Below are 22,609 nucleotides of genomic sequence, written 5' to 3' on the forward strand. Positions count from 1 at the left end.
TCCACTAAAAACCTCAATCTTCTAGGCTTCTCTGTGGCTAAGAGCAGCCGTAATATAAATTTGGCCAATGAGATGTAAAAAATACTGGTGAAATTTTTGGGAAAGCTGCTTTCCTCATAAAAAGGGACAGAACCCGCTGGCATACACATTTTACTCTTTGTATTTCTTCTTCCTTTTGTATTCCTCTTAACAACATGTCTCATAAAGCAAAAGTTTTTAATTTTGATGAAGTCCAATTTATCTTTTCATTTTATTAATCATGTTTTTGGTGTCAATTCTAAGAACTCCTTGCGTAGCTCTAGATGGTGGAGATTTTGTCCTATTTTTAAGTTTTATCATTTTATGTCTTACATTTAAATTTGGGATCCAGTTTGAATTAATTGTTTTTATAAAGCACTAGACTTAGTTTTTATAAAGCACTAGACTTTCCTTGTTCTTCTTCTTTTTTTTTTAACCTATGGGTGTCCAACATTTGATGAAAATGCTAACTTTCCTCCATTGAATTGCTTTTGCACCTTTGTCAAAAATCAGTTGGGCATATCTCCGTGGTTCTATTTCCGCCTCTATTCTGTTCCGTTGATCTATATATATCCTTCCACAAACACCAGGGCCTTGACTACTGTAGCTATACAACAGGTCTTGAAATCACTTTATGATTTTTTTTTCCAAATTGTTTTAGCTATTCTAAGGTCCTTCACTTTTCCATATAAATTGTAGACTCATTTTGTCTAATCTACAAAAAAATCTTGATAGGAATTGCCTGGAACCTATCGATTTGGGGAGAACTGACCTCTTGACTATACTGAGTTTTCCAATCCATGAACATGGTGTAATTCTTGATTTACGTAGATCTTCTTTGATCTCTTTCATTAGCGTTATATAGTTTTAAGCATACAAGTCTTGAACCTGTTTTGTTAGGTGTATACCTGTTTCAGTTTTAAAGTGATTGTACTGGTAATGTTCTTTGTTGTGGCAGTGCTTTGGATTGCACAGATGTATGCATTTGCTAAAATTCATTGACTGATACACTTAAATGCATGCATTTCATTGAATGTAACATTTACCTCAAAAATAAAAAAGAATCATAAACGAAGAATTAAACTCTAGCTATAATACACTGAAGTGTTTAGAGGTAAAATGTAAGTATGTCTGCAACTTACTTTGAAATAAATAAAAAAACTGAGACAGTTTGATGGGTAGAGAGAGGGATAGATAGTTGGTTACATATGTGATAAACAAATATGGCAAATAATTGATAATAATAATCTAGCTCGTGAGATTTGGGTGTCCCTATACAATCCTTTCAACTTCTCTCTGTATTTGAAATTTTTCATGATAAAATAGTAAGAAACAAGAAGTTAAATACGGAGTAAGAGGTTAAATAAAAACCAAAATAAGCCTAAATGAATCAGATGTACAAAAAAATAATAAATTAATGAATTTGAAAACAACTAATAAATATACTCAAACACTGATTACTTGGGAAAAAAAACCTAACAAGATAAATCCTACTAACATAATCAGGGGAGAATAAAATCAGAATGTACAAAAACTTAACATAAAATGTGAGAACAGAGTGGGAAAGTCTTATGTAGTCAAAGGAAATTACAATAATTACAAGAGAATAGTTTGACTAAATCTATGTGACTCAATTAAAAATCCTGCATGAAAGCATTATTTTTCTAGGAAAACACAAATATCCAAAACTGTCCCTGAGATAGATGGAAAACCTAAATAGAACTAACAAAGAAGAAACAGAAATTTTACAACAAAAATATCTTCTGTATATCTAAAACAACAGGAACAATATGTTCAGACTGTGTTAGGGGAATTCTATCAAACTTTAAAATAACAGTTACAGTATTATTCAAACTGTTCTAGATCATAAGGAAGAATTCTGAAAAATATTTATATCAAAACCTAAAGAAGTACAAAAGCTAGAAAATGACAAATTTAGCTTACTCATGAATATTAGAGCAAAAATCCTGTATAAAATTTTAGCAAACAGAACCTAGCAACACACAAATAATATACAATGAATAACTGAAATTCATTCCAATAATATCAGCTGGTTCAATATTAGGGAACCTATTATAGTATAATTCACCAAAGTAACATATCAACTGATAGCATTATGACACTTTCCATAGATGTTGAAAAGGCATTTAATAAAAGTTAATTATTCCTGGTAAAGTTTCTTATTAATACAAGAATAAATGGATCCTTAATATGATCAAAAGCAAATTTATTTCAAACCATAAGCTAATAGTTTGTGTAGAGAGAAAAACACTAAAAACATTCCCATTAAAATGAAGAACAAGATGAATGTAAAACTATTAAATATTTTTTGCAAGTATGAGTCAATGCATTTAGTCAAGAAAAAGAATGATGTATACAAATTGGAAATGAGGAGATTTAGTTACATTACTAGTAGATGATATAATTGTATAACTAGCACATATATAAAACTTAAAAACTACAAACAACAGGTGGGTTGTTTCAAAATTAATACACAAAACAACTTTCGTCTACAAAACAAGTTAGAAAATAATGTGCAATAAAGATTCAATTTAAAATAGCAACAAAATACAATATCTCAAAATAAAGCTTAGAAAAGGTGCAGGAACAATTTTAAACTATACTAAGGGAGTTAAAGAAAAACTAGAATAAATAGTGAGACATACCTTGTTCTTGGCTAGGAAGGTGCAATATTGTAAAGATGTCACTCTTTCTTTTCTTTTTCTTTTTTTTTTTAAAGATTTTATTAGGGAAAGGGAACAGGACTTTATTGGGGAACAGTGTGTACTTCCAGGCCTTTTTTCCAAGTCAAGTTGTTGCCCTTTCAATCTTAGTTGTGGAGGGTTCTGTTCAGCTTCAAGTTGTTGTCCTTTCAGTCTTCGTTGTGGAGGGCACAACTCAGCTCCAGGTCCAGTTACCATTTTCTAGTTGCAGGGGGCACAGCCCACCATCCCTTGTGGGAGTCGAACCGGCAACCTTGTGGTTGAGAGGACACATTCCAACCAACTGAGCCATCCGGGAGGCAGCTCAGCTCAAGGTGCCGTGTTCAATCTTAGTTGCAGGGGATGGAGCCCACCGCCTCTTGTGGGACTCCAGGAGTTGAACCGGCAACCTTGTGGTTGAAAGCCCACTGGCCCATGGGGGAATCGAACCGGCAGCCTTCGGAGTTAGGAGCATGGAGCGCTAACCACCTGAGCCACCGGGCCGGCCATCACTCTTTCTTAATCTATAAATTCAATGTGATCACAATAAAGTTACCAGTATTAATTTTGGGACAACCAGGAAAGCTTATGTTAAATTCCATGTAGAACAATAGGAAGGCAAAAGTAAGTAGCCAAGAAATTGGAAAATTCTTAAAAAGAATAAAAGGAATGATGGGGAAGTAAGTTTACCACATAATGAAGTTTATAGTTTTTAAAGTTATAGCATTAAAGGATTTTGAGCCACCATGTGAATACACAGGTTAATGGAATAGAATTCAAAATTAGACTTAGGATTTTGGTATATAATAATTGTGGCATTTCCAATCAGTAGTCAAAATATAATTTAATAATTCTGTTGGAACTGGTTAGACAGTTAACAGAACTGGATTGGGAGTTCATTTCTTGTATCAAAATGGATTGGTGGGAAAAAATTTAATCAGAAAAAAATACAACCTGAAAAGTGCTACGAGAAACATGGGAATTTCAAAACCCAGAAGCCATAGAAAAATGATAGGCAAAGTGATTACATAAAAATTAAAAAATTCTACATGACAAAGACAAAGGGCAAATGATAAACTGGGGGGAAAAATGTAAGCAACATACATGACAGAGTAAGCTAATGTCCTAAATATGTGAGAGCACTTAACGATCAAGAAGAAACTGAAAGTATGACCAACAACAAAATGGGAAAGAACTTTATCAGGTAGTTTACATAAAAAATCCATAAATATACCTGTTGGCCATTTGTATGTCTTCGCTGGAAAAACATTTATTCAAAACCTTAGCCCATTTTTTCAATCTGGTCATTAGTATTTTCTTGCTATTGAGTTGTAGACATTTCTTATATATTTTAAAGATGAACTCTTTGTCAGATATATAGTTTGCAAATATTTTTCCCATTCCATAGGTTGGCTTCTCACGAAGTTATTTCCTTTGCTGTGCAGAAGCTTTTCAGTTTGATGTTGTCCCATTTCTTTATTTTTGCTTTTCTGGCCTGTGCTTTTGGTGTCATATCCATGATATTGCCAAAACAATGTCATGAAGCTGTTCTCCTATGGTTTCTTTTACGAGTTTTACAGTTTCAGGTCTTATGGTTAAGTCCTTAATACATTTTGGATTGAATTTTTGTTACGGTGTAAGATAAGGGTCGTCCACTTTCATTCTTCTGAATGTGCATATCCAATTTTCTCAACATTTGTTGAAGAGACGATTCTTTCCCTGTTGTGTATTCTTCGCATGTTTATCAAAGATCAACTGATTTATTTCTGGACTCTTTATTCTTTTCCATTCTGTTCCATATGTCTGTTTTTATGTCAGTAGCATACTGTTTTGATTACGGTAGATGTGTAGTCTATTTTGAAATCAGAAAGTGTGAGCCTTCAGCTTTGTTCTTCTTTCCCAATATTGATTTGGCTACTCTGTAGCCTTTTGTGGGTCCAGCTGAATTTTAGACTTTTTATATTTCTGTAAAAAATGCCAGTGGGATTTTGATAGGGGCTGCATTATCAACATCACTGATCTTCAGGAAAATGTAAATCAACACCACAGTGAGATATTATCTCACACCTGTCAGGATGGCTATCACCAAAAAGCAAAAGAAAAATGTTGGCGAAGATCTGGAGAAATTGGAATCAAATTGAAATGTAAGTATAAATGCATGCCAGTTTTCTAAGACTAAATATAAAAAAAAAGAATGTGAAATAGTTTGGATATATTTGGGTTAAATAAAATATGTTTTTCAAATAAATTTCACTTGCTTCTTTTTACCTTTTTAAATGTGGCTCCTAGAAAATTTAAAATTACATTTCTGTATAATATATGTTCCGACGTAATATTTCTGTTGGAATGTACTGTTCTAACACTGTGAGTCTCCTCATTAAAATCAAAGCTGGCAAAGTAAATTTACTAGTGTTTGAATCCCAAAACTGCTAAGAACATACCAATATGCTGGACTTTTTCATCAATGACCTCACAGTGGTATGGCCACCGTGTTTGGCTCAGTGGACCGGAAGAAGAGCAACCATATAAATCTCGTGGTTCACGAAGACGTGGTACCCATCTCCCTAGCTGATATTCCAAAAGCATCTGTGTAGTCCGGGGGAAAGACGGGGCATTAATGGAGTTACCTGAAAAAGATTATTTAAACACAATCATGAATGATAAGAAGGAAACCCCCAATTCCTATAATTTTTTTATACATTCTTTTTTTCCTTTCAACACTATTAATCTGTGAATATTTGTGGATATAATTATATTTTAACAATAAAAATACTAATTAAATTTTTTAACAGTTGATCTTCACAATAGCTAAACAACAGGTGTTGACCCCAAATACTATTAATTGATGCTAAATTCTCACTGCTACTCAAAAAAACATTTTGGATTTTGATAGGGATTGCATTGGTTTTTTGCAGCTTTTCTAGCAAACTGCTTACTGTTAAGTCATCTTAAACCTAATCACACTGAGGCAACTATTTGTCCAATGGGTTAAATACACCCAGTGACCGTATGTCCTCACCACCTACTGGAACTATCTTCTCAAAGTCACAACTTTTACTCAGTTCTCATTCCAGGACCACTGTGTGACACAACCCCAGGAACATAATTCACATCGAATATAAAGGGACTGCCCCAAGTAACCTGTTTCCCCGAAAATAAGACCTAGCCGGACAATCAGCTCTAATGTGTCTTTTGGAGCAAAAATTAATGTAAGACCTGGTAGTATCCTATCCTATCCTATCCTATCCTACCTCGTCTTATATTATAGTAAAATAAAATTTTTGCTCCAAAAACGCATTAGAGCTGACCGTCCAGCTAGGTCTTATTTTCGGGGAAACACGGTAGGTAGTGCAGGGGCCCTCTCTCTTCCAACGGGATAACTGAAACATCAATTTGATGTTGATAATCACCTCTCCTTAGGCTCATTTCCCTTGTCTTTTGTGATGCTACTTTTCCTGGTGTTCTCCCTACCTTTCAGTACTTGATTCTATTTGTCTCACTGATTCCTTTTGCTTTTCCATCTCTAAAACATGCTTTTTTTTGTTGTTTTTTTAACCTAGATTTAGTTCTTAGCTGTTTTTATACAATAGCAGATAAAGCAATTGGCCTGGGAGCCAGACAAACAGTTCTATTCTACCACTTTGTTTCTATATGCTTTGGGTTGGCCAATGCAGCCTCTTTGAACATAAATCTTAATAGGTATATGTAAATAAGGAATAATATTACCCTCCTTTGCTACTTGTCAGGGTTCTTATATAGATCCACTTATTCGACAGGCAGTTATTAAGCATCTAATATTCCATTAGGTGAATAGGCCACATTTTGTCTAATTTACTTTATGACTCAAAAATGACAAGGCAGTAATTTACAAATCAGATCCATACCTCATGCTATGTGTAAATGTAAATTATAGAGAAATCAAATACCAAAATTCAAAGTACATAAAAGTACTTAAAGAAAACTTAGATAATTATATTGATAATCTTGAGGTAGAGAAGGCTTTTGTAGCTGAAATAGATAGAAAAATAAAGGGCCACAAACGAATAATGATAAACTTAACATCAAAATAATTCTAAACAAGAAAGCAACGTAAACAAAGTTAAGAATTACTATGAATGAACAATTCGTAACACAAGAAACTATAAACAGACATGGGTATGAAATAATCCTCAATTTGTTTGGCAATCAAGGAAATGTTAGTTAACACAGTAAGTTCCCTCCTTTTTCCCAACAGACTGGAAAAAATTTGAAAAAGATAAAAAGGGCAGCAGGCAGACGTCCACAAAATAATACTACCAATTTTCTGTGAGTATGGGTAGAACTATGTGTACAAATGTAAAGAAAAACGTCTAGAAGGATAAACACCAAACTGAGAATAGTCGTTATTTCAAAAGTGAAGCTATGTTATCAGGATAGTAGTGAAAAAAGACAAAATAAATAAAGGCCATATCTTCAATTTCAAAATATCTATGATAGATATGAGAATATTTGGAAGAAATATTTTAGTGTGTGTTTGAAAGTACAACTCTAAATGCATAAATTTTTAAAAACTGAGTATACATCAAGATGCCCACACACGAATACTTGCAAATGAATGACTTTATTAAGGAAATTCTTTGTACAGGCATACTTCATTTAAATGAAGTTGCAGTTCCAAAACACTCTGTCCATAATAACTTGAGTCATACTAAAAATGCATTTAAAGAGCTAGTTATTTAAAGAAATTCCAAGGTAAATTCTTACATTAAGTCTTTTATAAAGTATTGACCACTTTCATTTAGTTTCATTAAAAGTTAGGTTTACCTAAAACAAACATTAAGAGTTTGAACTCCAAAAGTTTCTTACAAAAGTGAATACATTTCTCTCTCCTTATCTAATAACAAAACAATAACTCCCTATATTATTCAATCTGACTTCTTTATAGTTTCCTCATCTTATTTTTCATCAACTGAAGGTCTTATCATAAAGAGAAGGGAAAATATATGGATAAGTTCAAACCTGTTAAAAGTGCGCACCGGTGGAGATCTTCACTTACAAGATTCACAAAAGTCTCCTCGTCCTAAAACAAGAGTTTTAAAATATTTCTGTTTTTAAAACCAACAGTTTCCAAATCCAGACATTTTTTTACATCAATTTTCGTACTAAGAATTGACTGCCTTTACTCTATAATAAATGAAAAAAATTAAAGGATTATTATGGGCTACTGGACTGAAAGCACCCAACACTCCAAATATCCTGAAACCTTAAAGTTTTCATCTTTCATTCCCCTTCTCCCACAGGGTAAGGTCATATTAATGATCGTAGAGAAGAAGTAAAACGTAAAGATTCTTTGTAAGCTTGGGAAAACAATTTAAGAATAAAATTAACAAAAATAAGAGAAGGAAAAGAAAGAAAAGAAACACAGAAGGCCGTAGACTTAAAGGGTTAGACATCATTTTGGGGTGCTTATTGTGGCACCTTCACTTACATACATGATAATTTATACTTTACTACAATGTGAATAAAATCTCTCAGAAATATGCACTAGAACCAGACAACATCTTTTTAAATATTGCATTTTGTCCACCCCCCTTTTTCCCTCCATGTCCTTTCCTTTGTTACATCAGAGCCACATTATCCCTACTAATGTGACACACAGTAGGTTTAGAATACAGAAGGTTCCAGGATTATGATACATATTATAATGAATACAGTAGAATCAGTACACGTAAGATAATAAGTGACACTCTTCCCAGCTGCTTCCCTGGGTCAGAGCTGCAAGCCAGGTCTTCCAAAAAAAAAAAAAAAAAAAAAGTGGACATGAATTAAAGAAAAATAAAACCCTACTAATGGTTTAATACACACATTTTAATAAAACTCAGAAGAATCTTACCTAAATTTTTGTCTCAGAAAACACTATCAATATAGTTTCTCTTTCTAGATAGGGCATACTGCACACAGTAATATCTTGGCTTTCACTAAAATTATTTCCCAACTTCAGTGACAATTGATTTAAATGTTCAATTGATTTTTTACAACCAATTGATTTTACAATATTTTTACTGGGAATCTATATTTTATAACACAAGTTTTATCTCAAATTAAGTAAGGTAAAATTGAGAAAAACATACTGATTCAGCTTCATCACTGATTGTTCTGTCTGAATAGTCTTCCTTTTCTGAATCTTCTGACATCTCTTCAGTATTTGGCTTGAAACTTTTTTATCACGGAGGTAGGCTGTAAGACAATTTCTAAGGAACTTATTTGACAGTATTCTTTTTAAATTGAAAGTGTTTATCACCTTAAATGACTACCCATTCAATTATACTGAATTAAATGACAACAGGCTTCTCTGAAAAAAACTATGCTAATTAGGACACAGTTAAATAAACCTTCAATTTCAAAGATTTGAAGAAATTTTCATTTTTACGAGAGAGAGATCAAATCTAAAAAAGGCAAATCAAGTAAATAATTTAATTGAAAAAGAACTTCCAGGGAACACAGCCAAATCATTTACACCCTATATTTACAATTAAATACCACAGAGGGATAGCAAGTTCAGAATAATCCTGAGGCATTAAAAAGATCAGGAATCAAAGAAAAATTATAGTTACTCGTTCTAGCAGTGAAATGTGTAACAGCAATGGAGTTAAATTTTTTTCCCGCTTACTTTTCAATTGACCACCAGTTCAACTGCCTACAACAGACTTTTCTCTTTATATTTTGGTTAATATTCTACGTATAGATACTGTCTCTGTTCTAATATTCAATTATATTTGTCTTACTGAAATCTCAATAGTTATCAGAAGATTGTATTAGTGATCACCATTCTCACTTCTATGCGAGTCTCCTCCCAAGTAGTTATTAAGACAACTGAATAATAGAAATTCCTTGTCAAGATTCTATTACTTTTGAGAGACCCAAGTATTTACCAATTTCGAACCTAACGGTTTAAGCTTCTCTCTACAAAAGGCGTATTTTTGGAACAAGACTTCAGAGAAGAAAGTCCAAGCTCCCTAACAAGTAACTACAAATGCAACAGAGAAGTCTGCCTCATTAAGGCCTTCTGCTAAGAGACTTAAGTTTCAGCCTGGGGATCACCACAATTCCAAAGTGGGTTGGCATAAATCCGGATTTTATTTCCTTACATAAGCATGTGAAGCACACCAATGTTAGATAGGACTCAAGGTCTGAGTGGTTCTTATTAAATGCTATTCTTGCTAAATGTTAAAATGTAGGCACAGTATTTTGCAGACGCAGCTGTAACCTGATGAGCTTAAGTGGAACCCAACCAGGTAAGTTTAGCCAACTGCAAAGAAGAAATCAACATGTAATTAACCAAATAATGTACATGAGCAATGGCTAACCTCCTACGGGGGAGAGATGTGGCTGGGAATCCTCTTGTCTCCTTTACCTGCTGCAAGTAAATAAAACTACCTAGCGACAACCACGTCTAGTTCTTGACTAGAACACCCGAAACAGCGAACTCCTTGAGTTCAGTAACAGCAACATGCTGACCTGCTAGAAAGTAGAAGTCGATCTTCAGGAAGCCACTCCGTGTGTATCTTCCTCCGCGGAAGCAGAAGAGGCAAAAGCAGGTGCGCCCAGGCAGGTCTGCCGGAAGGCAAGATGATCTTCTTGGTGCGACGGGCTGTTAAACCACAATTATTCTCATCAATGCGTTCCTCCCACGCTCACTTCTGTACTCGCCAGGGTGGCGAGGGGCTCACTGCCCGGGGACGCGGTCTGTCCACGCGCTCTCGTTTTCGCAGGGGGCGCCCCTCCTGCGCTCTCCTTTCCGTCAGGGGTGGGCACCTGTCTCGCCTCCGCCGGCCTCTCGCCACCCCTGCCCCTTGTCCTCTGGCCAGGCCAGTTCCTTCTGTGCGGGTAGCAGCCGGCGGTAATTACGGGCTAGTTGAACAGCCCCCAGCTACGCCCTTCACCCAGAGGCAAGGCTACTCGTTACCAGAGCAACGGGACCACGCTCGCGATACTTCGGGCAGCCCTGGGGACTCACCTAGGACCAGCAAGGAGGGAAAAGAGCCTTCGCGGGATTTCGGCCAGAGGCAGGGAGACCACGGAGGATGAAGGGAACTAAGGGTGCAGGAACTGGGGGCAGAGAGAATCCCGAGCTGGATGAGTGGAGAGCCCGGGTAGGGCTGGTGAGGAGGCAATTTAGGAGTGGAGAAAGCAGAACAGGGTTTTGTCAACTCCCTTCTCCGACCAGGGAGGCAGTAGAACATTACTGGTTAAGACTGGGGTTTTGTTGGTCTTTATTTGCACCGCATACGGAGTTGCATTCTGCACAATTGTGTGACTAATCTTGATTCGATTCGGAAATGAAAATTTTCTTTAAATACTTGGCAGAGGAGTCATAGATATACTAAGATGAGCTCTCGATTCATAGGAGCTTAGAGATTCTTTAAATAATCGTTCGGTAACAGTATTGAACGCTTGTCTTGTGGGGAGCTATGCCAATCACTTTGCATGTATTATCTAATTAACTATGATCTTCCTGTAACAGACTTAGACGTTATTCTTGTACATCCCATTTTGCTTTCCCCCTGATTTTTAGCTCTTGTGGATAATTGAATATATTTGGAAGATTTCCAACTATAGCTGAAAAAAAATGTCTTCGGATATTTGGTGCGTATATGGGGTATTATAGTCTATGTCATGAGATTTGTAATATTGTAGAAATGGAGATAATGGACAGTAGCAAGTTTGAAACAATATAGGGCAAAGCACATTGGCTGAAGCATGGTAATGGGCTAATATCCTCTCTTTAAATTTTGTAAGTTTCTGAAAAATAACAAGTTTTTTTGAAGTCAGCATTTTAGAAATTTGGACCTTCCAGAAAAAGAGAGGATATGTTAGATCAAACGCTTGTAAAAAAATAATTAACCCTTTTTAGTTGTAACTTGTTTTAAGCCATACATGTTACTAAAGGTGACATACACAGAAAATTTTTGTATATATATATTTTTTGTTGAATTTTAGAGTCATGGTTGTAAGCCATAGGATGTCAAATTTAGAATATGTCTAAATTTGGGGACCATAGTGAATCATCATTCTTCTAAACACAGGAAATCACCTCAAAAGATAAAGAATAGTTCCCAGGCTCAGTGTGAAGTCTCATGACAAAAAACATGAGTCTGTTATTTCCTCCCAATAACTGCCCCTGAACTGTGCAATGGAGAAATCCCCCTTTCCACGGAGGACATGTTGGCCAGATCCGTAACTTTTAAGCCACTAAAACAGTTTCATTTTGGTATTGAAGATTTCATTCAGGTATTTGGTATTAAGTACATTTTAAACTTCAATTTCAAACTCAATTGAAAGTCCTCCTCCATCTCACCTTCCCCTCTGCCCAGGAAGCTGAGATCTGTTCCCGCTTCCGGTGGCTTGGGAAATGGGAGGGATTGGTGTTTTGCTATGTACTTTCATTCCTCCTCCCTTGTAGGTGCCGGTTTCTTGTGTTAGGATGAACAGGTGCTGGGGAGGAAGAGGGCTAATAGCTCCCTAACTGGGCCAAGTTGAAGTCTACAAGGTGGGTCTCAAGTGCTGTTCTTGCTCTTTGTGGGTTTCAGGAGGGGGGCGCTGGCTCCAGCCTGCCCGATAAGGGGCTCTCTTTACTGTGCATGCTTGCTCCCACACGATAACAATCTCTGATGAGAGGTAGTGGGGACTAGCGGTTAGAAGTGTGGGCTCAGGAGCCAGCTGCCTGGGGTCAGAGACCCTGCCACTTCATAGCCATGTGTGACCTTGAGCAAGCTTTTTAACTTCCTTGTGCTTCAGCTTACTTACATGTAAAGCGGGAATAATACAGTAGTACCTACCATGTAGTTGTAAGGATTAAATGAGTGAATAACATATAATGTGCCTGGACCTTGGTAAGGGCCCAATAAATGGTAGCTGTCATTACCATTTGACCAGCTGACCTCCAATTGGTGACAATGACACCACATCCCTCTGATACTTGGGTATCTACTCACCTTGCTGCAGTCATCCCTGCATTACTATAGTGTCACCACTGACCGAGGTTAAAAACGAGCGAAGGAACTAAATCATGTGTTCTGTATGAGTGTAGTATTTTTGGCACGATTTTTTTATGAGTACCTTCAGTAAGAGATTATTGAATGAAGGTTTCTTATCTAGGTAGAAATGACCAGTTGGGACTTCTAAAACCCATTTTAATGAAAACTTCTTTTGGGAAATTATATTTCAGGATAACAAAAGAGGACATCACTAAAAGCATGCCTTGGCAAAACTCTGCTATTAAATCTGTATTAAAGTAAGAGGCCAACAGTCTTTATGGAGCTGAGATGCAGGGCTGAGTTGATACAAGAATTGTAAATCTGGGAACAAAAATGTCATGAAACAAAAGAACCTCTCAGAACTCTTAAGAACTCTACACAAATTGACAGCTGTACATCTAGCAGAGTTTATAAGTTGGGATGCTAAGGAAATCATCATCTTATCACTTATCAAGTATCATCATGTGTAGAGCACTGGGAGTATACAAGAATATCAGGCAAATATTTTTTTTTTCTCCGATTACTTCAGGCTGAACTGTTCTCTCTTCCCTTTAAACACTGAATTGTGTATTACATACTTCTTTGACGATTATGTACTAAAGCCTTGTGACATTTTATCTCTTAAATTCTTGAGTTGTTACTCAATATTTTATAACTTTTCATGTCTATTATTTATCATGTACCTCCCCACTAGAATAATGTAATTGTTCCCCAGAGTGAAGGCAGGCAGCAATCTATATGAAGACCAGATTCCTTCAAGCTCATCCTTACTTTCAGGAGGCAGCGCTTTGGAGACTCTGGAAGTAATTTAACAAATCCTCATCCTTGACAGTCAGAAGATGCTTTTGTTCTCTAGCCCTATTGGGTTGCCAAAGGTCTAGCCCAGTCTCTCAGCTGCCTCTTGCAAATCAGCATATGGTCTGGAGCAGAAGTGCCGGCACAAAGGCAAGAGAGAAAAAGCAAAATCGAGCAGGTGGCTCATAACTAGGATGCAACTTAAATGCAAAAATATCAATCATTACATTAAGTATAAAGGACTAAATAGTGCAGTTAAAACTCAAGGATGATCAGACCGGATAAAAACCCAAACCAAACCATATGATTTTCAAAGACATGCACCTAAAACTAAAGGAAACACAAAGGTTGAAAGTAAAGGGGTAGAAAAAGTTATATTGTACACTGTAGCAACAAGAATAATAATAAAAAACTTCGAGGCAAAACTTTTTGTTACAGAGAGACTCACTTCATAATGATAAAATACTTACTTCACTAGGAAGATATGATTCTAAATTTGTAGATGAACCTAAAACATGACCTTAAAATATGGAAAACAACAGAATTACAAGGAGAAACAGACAAATCCATAATCATAGTGGGAGATTTTCATTTTTTCTTTCTCAGTACCAAAAAAAGGAACAAATAAAGTCAGTAAGGATATAGAATGTTTGGACAATGTGATTAATAAGCTGGACAAATAGATACAGTACTCAATTCACATCACAACCTCGTTCAGTCACCTTACTCCTATGGGAGAACCCATATTTAGGACCAGGAGATCTTGTTTTCTTATTCATTCTTCCATCAGAACAGACATGCAAGCAAAGATAGGAAGAAACCTCCACTACACCTATTCCTACATTGCACCAAGACCCTAACATCTTATACCCTGAATATGCACACTGTAAAACTAATTTTCATCCATCGCTAATCCTGTCAGCTTGGAGATAGTACTACAGATTATATTCTTTTCACTGCTGAGTTTTGTGAATTGACTTTGATGACAAGTATCTAATTGTCTAAATGTATTGCCATTGCTCTTCTTATTAGGACATAGAAGTAAAAAGGACTGTTATATTTTGTTACAGTAATTTAGTTAATTCTTTCAATCTCATGGGCAGATTGAGGGCACTGCTCAGGAGCGCTGGACTCACAATTGAAAACCTTTCTAAGAACCTCAGATTTCAGACAAAAATCGTGCTACATAAATATACAAAATCACTATGAACAAGCAGCTTTATATTTAAATGATATTGCTAGTGCCTTGCCAATAGTAAGTATTCTGAAAACAAATGGTATATATTAAATGGTATTTCTGCTGTAAAAAATACTACTTTTGAGGAAATAGTACTGCCATCTTAAGAGCTAGTAGAATGGTACCGTGTTTCCCAGAAAATAAGACCTAACCGGAAAATAAGCCCTAGCATGATTTTTCAGGAGGACATCCCCTGAACATAAGCCTTAATGCGTCTTTTGGAGCAAAAATTAACATAAGACCCGGTCTTATTTTGTGGGAAACATGGTATGTCACAACGCTGGGAATGAGGGAGGATGGAGGAATGTTCGATAATTTTTTTTTCAAGAAAAAATTTTAAAATCTCTCTTTTTAACATTTTCCATACAGATTTGGTCAGTTGTCCATACTGGAGAGCAATGTTCAATATGTTGTTAGAAAACTGCCTGTAATACGTTTTTTTTTTTTTAAAAAAAATATGAAATGGGTTTTCTTCTTTAAAGAGTGAAACCAAGACTCAATCTGAAATACACATTTTGCTATGCCATCATTTTTATTACAACAACTAGAACTCTTGTAATCAATATAGTACATAAAAATAAGTGAGGCAAAGATATTTGGAGGAATTCCATTTATTGTGGATGCATTTTCACAATATATATTTATTGCAGCGATCAATTATCAGTGAAAAATATCAAGTGTTTATAAAATTTTTAAGAATGGCAGAGTCACAGAACACGCTAGTTACCTTGCAGTTTTACCTCTTAAAGATGAACAAAAAGAACTGTAATCAAACAAGTAAACAAGGAATTTATTTTTCAACAAGATTAAATCCAAACTGAACAAAATTCTACCCTAAAACCTATTCCATCCAAATATTGGAATGAAAGTCAGGATCGATATATTCTCTTCTCAACTTTAGACTTTCTAGAAAAAAAATATATAATAGTGATCAGGAGAAGCTCTTGATCAAAAGTACAACAAAGCAATGTTACATAGCCACGGGCCTTGATTCAAACTTTGATCCATTTCACTCCAATGATGGGAGTCAATGCTAAGTCAGGCACTACATGTGGATCTAGTTCATCTTATCATAGACTTACATCTACTCTGTCATGGGTTGGTGACACGTGCAGTCTTGGTGGCGTTCCTTCCTTTTGCCCAGGTGTGCTAAAAGCTAGAGAACTCAACTACTCTTGACTGATTTTTGAGGAAAATAGACTTTGCAAGGCAGTGGTCACTTCTCATGCCAGCCCTGCCCTGGCTGGCTCTTCCAGGGGATACTATAAATGAGAAAATACTCACGGGGAGGCTCCCTCATGGTGGTGGGAATTGAGAGTAGGACAATTTTGGTTAAGTCAAATGAGGTAGAATTTTATAGATCTACCTTATGTATCTCTAGGCTACACCATATTGCCAAGACACTGGAGTACTCTTGTATCATCTACTGCGAAGAACAGATGAACACTGAATTATAAGCTAAAATAAGATCTGATGTTTGGATTGCGTGCGTTAAAAATGATGAGTTAGTCAAGACTCGGGGGAAAAGGTAAAACTACTGAAAGTTACATTTACTTTTTGGAAGTTCAACACATTATCAACTTATGACAAGTACCAATGACTTATAAGTAGAAAAGTTTAATTTGAAAAATGGTTCAGTATTTTAAAGATGGAGCACTGTCACGACTCCTACATACTGGAGTTTGCTTATTTTTCTTGTCTGTTTCTAGACAGTAGCCTAAGTTGGTCACTGTATACATGGAATTTCAATCTATACAGTCTTGTCACTAAAACTCTTGTCTTTACATTTCAAAAAAGGAACAGCCCTCAGATATCATCTAGGCCAACGTAATTGTGAACTTGATTAACAGAATAAAGTTTTCAGCAAGCTTTGAGTTTGACCCAGATGGTCGATTTAGTAAAATTCACATTGGACTTCAAGATTGCTTTTAATCATAAACTAAATACTATGTTTTATAGAAAATGTCAAGTCATTTTGACATTTTGAGTCTCTCTTTTTTTCTTACAGGTTATCTATTGGGCATTGAAAACGTCTCGATACTTATTCTGCCATGTCTCTCTTGGCAAGTATGAAATATTAATATAATATTGTGATTTTTAATTTTTAAAAAGCTGTGATATCGGCTAGTTACAAGGACACACCGCTAAATATAATAGCTGAGCACATAAAAAAAAGCTTCTGCCGTTCGTGTGTTTGTATATGTTTATGCACATACATACATGACTAGGTCATCTAAAACGTGGTTTACTATCACTACCAAAGAAATCCACAAAGCAACCAACCTAGAGAAATCAGTACCACTGTCAGCTAACATCATGATCCAACTTAATTCATCAGCATGAAAAAAGTAATACCTTAACAGTACTTTTTTGTTTTTGTTTTAAAGACAATCATTATTGCAGTATCTCAACTCTGAAATGGGTGACTTTCAGAAAGTGTTATAATTGCCTACGAAGATAATGTCTTCCATGCTTTAAAGTGCAGAAACAACATGACTTCTGTATTTAAAATTAAACAAACACACAAACAAAAACCCAACAACCCACTACAGTTCGTTTTTCTGCAATTTTCAACTTGAATCTCCTTTTGTTTGACTTCCGATGCAGTTGGTATCACTGTTCAGACACAGAGTAATGGTGATCAGTAGAAAAGTCTCTATTTCACAGCATGGGTTTCTTTAGAAACAGGCTCCTGTGCAAAGGCAGTACTTTTTACCATGAACACCTCTAGACTGTGATTATTAAATATAGTGATAATATACATAGGTTTACTGGGATAATGAGAAACAAAACAAAAGGACATGAACCCAATTAAGCAAATCAACATAAATATAACACAGAGCACGTTAGCCCTCGTCCACTGAGCTGGCCCAGCATCTTGCGCGGCTACTCGGGGTTCTGTCTTGAACTGTCTCAAACCTGCTAAGAGAAGAGAGCTTTAAATTGGCAGGCACGGTGCTCCAGCCAGAAGTCTTGTGTCAGAAGAAAACAAAGGATTTATAAGATGGCAGGAATATGTCTTTATGAACGGGAGGGCTATTATTGGCATTCTATTCAAATAGGCTCCTCTTCTTTTAGTCTGTTTACTTGTTGATTTTTTTTCACTTTCCCCTCCTTCCTTTCCTTCCTCCCTCCCTTCCCCTTCCTTCTTTTCTCCCTTCCCCTCCCCTCCCCTCCCCTTTCCTTTGGTCTTCATATTCCCCTTTCTCTATCTTAATCTTTAGCCTAGCTCATGGCATTCAGAGGCAAAGAGGTTTTATTTATGTATTTATTTTAAGAGCCACTGTAAGGGCAGGAATCTATAGTGTGCATCCCAGAACAGGTGCACGTGACAGAATGGTTCCGTCTCAGCTATGCCAAGGCATGATGGTGAAGTGGAATATGCTGAAATGGGTGACTTGCAGCCAGTGTTATATTGCCTAGGAAGATAATGTCTTCCATGCTTTAAAGTGCAGAAACAACGTGACTTCTGTATTTAAAATTAACAAAACAAAATGCAACAACCCACTATGGTTTGTTAGTACGGTTCGTTGTCTTCTGTTTTTCGTTTCCTCCCTCCTATTCTTACATCCCCACCCTTGATACTTATCTGACCCATTTGTATGTCATTTCTTATTTGTGTAGCATTTCTTATTCGTATGCCATTGCTTTTCCTCACCTAGCTGGTAAAAATCCTTGCTGAGGTATTCACAAATATTAAAGTACAGTAGCACCTCAGTAACCCAGGGGGATTGGTTCCAGGAGGATACCAAAATCCATGGATGCTCAAATCCCTTATAGAAAATGGCATAGCATTTGTGTACGACCTGTGTACATATTCCCATATACTTTAAATCCTCTCTACATTACTTATAATACCTAATACAATGCAAACACTATATAAATAGTTGTTATATTTTTTAGGGAACGACAAGAAAAATAAAGTCTACCTGTTCAGTACAGACGCAACCATGGTAGACCTGACTGCATGGTCATGTCAGCAACAACATAACTCTTTTTCCCTTAATACTTTCGATCCTTGATTGGTTGAAGCCATGATGTGGAGCCTATGGATGCTGGGAGGGGCTGACTTGTCAATTTGTATTTTCAAATGTGTTGTGTATTTTCATTTCAAATGAATGACTGCATGACATGTAGTGAATTTTGACATTTTGGAGCAAAGAAGCTAACTACTCAGCTACCCCATAAACTCAGCCCTGGGCCTGGTGGTTATCTTATTATTGTTACTAGAGGAAGAGTTGTGTGGTACAGATTGAAGAGGAAGGGGCAGTGTGTGAAGACCGGCCCTGTCACCTTCCCACCTTGTACCCCCATGTTGCACAATTCCAGAGAGTACCATTCATGTTGTGTTGTGAGTGGTGTTCTTGGAGTCCTACCATTCCAGATCATGTCTTTACTCCAATTTCCAGAACCCTGGCTCAGGGGAATGTGATCCAGAGGTGCTTCCTTATACCTCATTATACCTGTGATGGTGGACTATGGACAGCTACATCTCTATTAATAAAGGAGGCTGTATAAACATTTGGACTGCCATTTCTGAAAGGTCAGAGACCAATGCTAGAGGGGCCATATGGCTTAGGCCAACACAAGATCATTCTTTGTTAAAACAAACAAACAAAGAAACAAAAACAAGCAAACAAACAATTTTCCTATCCCTTTCCACCAAGAGAAACTTATGCAAGGACTTGAAAACTATATTTTCTGCTGAATATGCAATCCTCAAAGGAAAGTAGCATGTATATGGTTAAGAATGTAGGCTCAGATCAGACTGTCTGTGTTTCAATCCAGGCTTTGCTATTTACTTCCTGTGTGACTTTGCAAAAGTTACTTAATCTCTCTGTGCCTCATTTTCCTCAGCTCTAAAAGAGGTTAATAATAGTCCCCACTTCATGTGGTGGTTGGAGAGTCAAAAGAGATAACGTCGCTTATGAAGGTAGAACAGTGCCTTGCATCTAGTGGATGCCACTAAGTATCAGTTGTTTGTAGTGGTGATAATTATTATGAGGTAGTTCCAATATACTTAGCGATGACTTAGAAAGCTGAACTTAAGTAGTGAAGCTGGGCTAGTAGGTTTCTTGAAATGTAAGACCAATCAAGAACTAACAGAGAAGATGGAGTAACAAACTTAGGCAATGGCACCAGACTTAAGGGCACGTAGAAAGCAGGAAAGGGGAGGAATTTTCTCACTTCAGTGAGTTGTGATTCTCCAGGTGCTTCTGAGGTGTTCTTCAGCCCCAAATTTGCTTAAAAAGTGCTTCTGTCTTTCGAGTTCTAAGTAGACCCATAAGCAGACAGTTCTAATCTTATAGTTGGTCTCTGATTTCTCTCTCTCCAATTTCCCTCTATTAAAAAGGAGGGTTAGGTTATTACTGGAAATAGGGAAGGGCTACAATTAGGAGTTGAATTAGCTTCTTGTACACAAAGGGTCCTATATAGCCATAACATCATTCAGATATTGTCCAGAGACCCCTTTACAGAGAATGAACACACCCTTTGAGCAGAAGATCAAAAAAGAGATGGATCCAAGCATTCTCAGCTAGTAGTTTCCCTTGGGGAGGAAATTTTGCCTAACTTCTGAATGTTAGGTTAGCTTTTTGCCACAGCAACCTTGAGTCCTAGACTGCTGGCAATGTCATCTCTTAGGATGGCACCAGAAAGCAGCTCTGGGACCACTTAGGGAGATGGCTGTTTCCCCCCAGGTGATCTTCCAATGTCTATGGCTTTAACCCTGAACCTTGCAAGGAAATGCAGACCACGATCGACCATGATTATACCAGACGGCCGTCTGCTGTCAGCACTCCTTCCACGATGGTGTTTCCTGAATACTTTACTGGGAACCATTCCCTGGACTATTTATGTTTTATGACTGACAAACCTACCACGCTGAAGTCTCCATGAACTTGGCCTTTTACTGTACCCATACAGATCTTTAGAAACTGATGGTTACCTGGGCAAGGCTTTGTGGACCAGTCATATTTCTCATTTGACCCGGGATATCATACTGCAGGATCCAGCAGGAAAACAAAAACACCTATGAAATTCAAAGCCTTCCAGTAGATTACCTTAGTGGGGGACGTGACCTTATCCACAGATTGCTTTTCCCAGAGGTTCCGCTTGCCAGATACGTCTCCTGGCCTCAAATCCTAATGAAGAAAAAGCAGAAAACAATTCATACATGGGCATTTATATTTTCTGACCACGTTTATATAAATCACCACGTCTGTTGTTTGTTTGAATCAATTTTTATTTAATACACGTGGTCTAAACTGGACAGAATGAAAGGATTATTAGCTGTTGTTTGTTTTTCAATATACCTTGACCTGTGCTATGATGTGAGGATGGGCTGGAACTTTCCAACATTTAGGTCCCGTCCTTTACCAAGAACTTACTTTTTACGGATCAGGAAAATTGGAATATAAGCATATTTAAAACAATGTAGCCGACTTCTAACTTTCTATGCTCTTACAAGTGAATAGAGCATAGGTTCGTTTTAAAAACAGTTGACCCTTGGACAACATTGGGGTGAGCGCCACCGACCCCCGTGCAGTAGAAAATCCACATATAACGTTTGACGCCCCCAGTACTTAACCACTAACAGCCCACTGTTGACCGGAAATCTTCCCAACAACGTCAACAGTCGAGCAACACATATTTTGTGTTATATGTATTATATCCAATATTCTTACAGGAAAGTAAGCTAGAGAAAAGAAAATGTTATTAAGAAAATCATAAGGAAGACAAAATACATTTACACTATTTACTGAAAAACAAATCCATGCATACGTGGACCCACACAGTGCAAACGCGTGTTGTTCAAGGGTCACCTGTAATTCCTTTGCGGTTGGACAGGCATTTCATCCCTTGCAGATTGACTTTCTTTCGGTGCCCTGCCCATGTCCTCTATTCCTTACGATTTTAGTGCATACCAGTCTGAGTTCAAAATGCCAACACTGCACTTCTTTGCCTGAGGACTTTCTCTGGCTACAGATGCCCACGTCACCCAGGAGACAGGCTGGAAGTTCCCCAGAATAGTGCTCAACTGCTCACCCATGAGATTTGGTGCAAGACTGTGTCTCAGGCTCACTGATGCCTCGGGTAGGATACCTCTCTGAAGCATGGATTTTATGGTGGCTTCCAGGGTTTCCCCGGTGGAATGAAGTATTAATAGCCCACGAGGGGACTTGCTTAATAACATTCCTCATTGGCTTCGTCCTTTTCCGGTCTTACTCCCTGTACAGTTTTCTTCACCTCCCAAGTCAACCACTTGTACTTGAATCAATCACTATTCTAAGGTCTGCTTCTGGGCAGTCTAAGCTAACACCCTCTTCTAACTGTACTTTCCTCAAACTAAAATCATATTGTGTTTCCTGAGAAGCCAGGAGATAATTCAGAAGTGTATCAGTAGAACCTAGTCCCCACCAAAATAAACAGTTACCGCAAATTGGACCCAGAAGAGAAACTGACAGGTAATGACATATGTGAGAACATGTGGAAATCTTGGGAAGAACGCACTAAAATATGATCGATAACAGTTACACAGCTTTGATTCTTTACTTGCTACCTCATAATTAGTTTGGTTTGGAGAAAGATCCAAATTTCTGTTTCCATTTACTTTTCTTCCAGTATTTGCTTATATTAGTTCTTGGCAAAAGGTAATTTTTAGGAAATAAATGTGTTTTAACTGAAATAATAATGTTTATTTTGGCACAGCCATCTCATTAGGAAGGCAAAGCTAACAGCAATTGCATTTATTCATGGACACCAGTCTAAATGGATATGTTTTTGACAAATAGCGTGGAGATCTCAATACTGAAAATGCACTGGTTAAATGGTACCATGTG

At 37.0% G+C, this 22,609-nt stretch overlaps 2 protein-coding genes across 8 annotated transcripts in view; both read right to left on the reverse strand.

Moving 5' to 3' along the window:
* AGBL3 (AGBL carboxypeptidase 3) overlaps window positions 1-10,532 on the reverse strand; it is a 51,019-nt gene extending 40,487 nt beyond the window's left edge. Inside the window, exons 1-4 of the mRNA XM_033098657.1 lie at window positions 10,218-10,532; window positions 8,831-8,936; window positions 7,719-7,779; window positions 5,162-5,347 (exon numbers count right to left, since the gene is read on the reverse strand). Coding sequence (XP_032954548.1) covers window positions 5,162-5,347; window positions 7,719-7,779; window positions 8,831-8,893 — 310 coding nt within the window. The 5' untranslated portion in view covers window positions 8,894-8,936; window positions 10,218-10,532. The remainder of the gene's footprint in view (window positions 1-5,161; window positions 5,348-7,718; window positions 7,780-8,830; window positions 8,937-10,217) is intronic.
* Window positions 10,533-15,546: 5,014 nt separating this feature from the next.
* CALD1 (caldesmon 1) overlaps window positions 15,547-22,609 on the reverse strand; it is a 198,219-nt gene continuing 191,156 nt past the window's right edge. For 6 of the 7 annotated variants that reach the window (XM_033098734.1, XM_033098733.1, XM_033098738.1 and 3 more), the window contains 2 exons: window positions 20,831-20,911; window positions 15,547-17,690 (listed from right to left, as the gene is read on the reverse strand). In XM_033098734.1, coding sequence (XP_032954625.1) covers window positions 17,682-17,690; window positions 20,831-20,911 — 90 coding nt within the window. In that variant the 3' untranslated portion in view covers window positions 15,547-17,681. The remainder of the gene's footprint in view (window positions 17,691-20,830; window positions 20,912-22,609) is intronic. The other variant, XM_033098736.1, reaches the window with a different exon arrangement.

This window comes from Rhinolophus ferrumequinum, chromosome 26, assembly GCF_004115265.2.
Source record: "Rhinolophus ferrumequinum isolate MPI-CBG mRhiFer1 chromosome 26, mRhiFer1_v1.p, whole genome shotgun sequence".
Lineage (NCBI taxonomy): Eukaryota > Metazoa > Chordata > Mammalia > Chiroptera > Rhinolophidae > Rhinolophus > Rhinolophus ferrumequinum.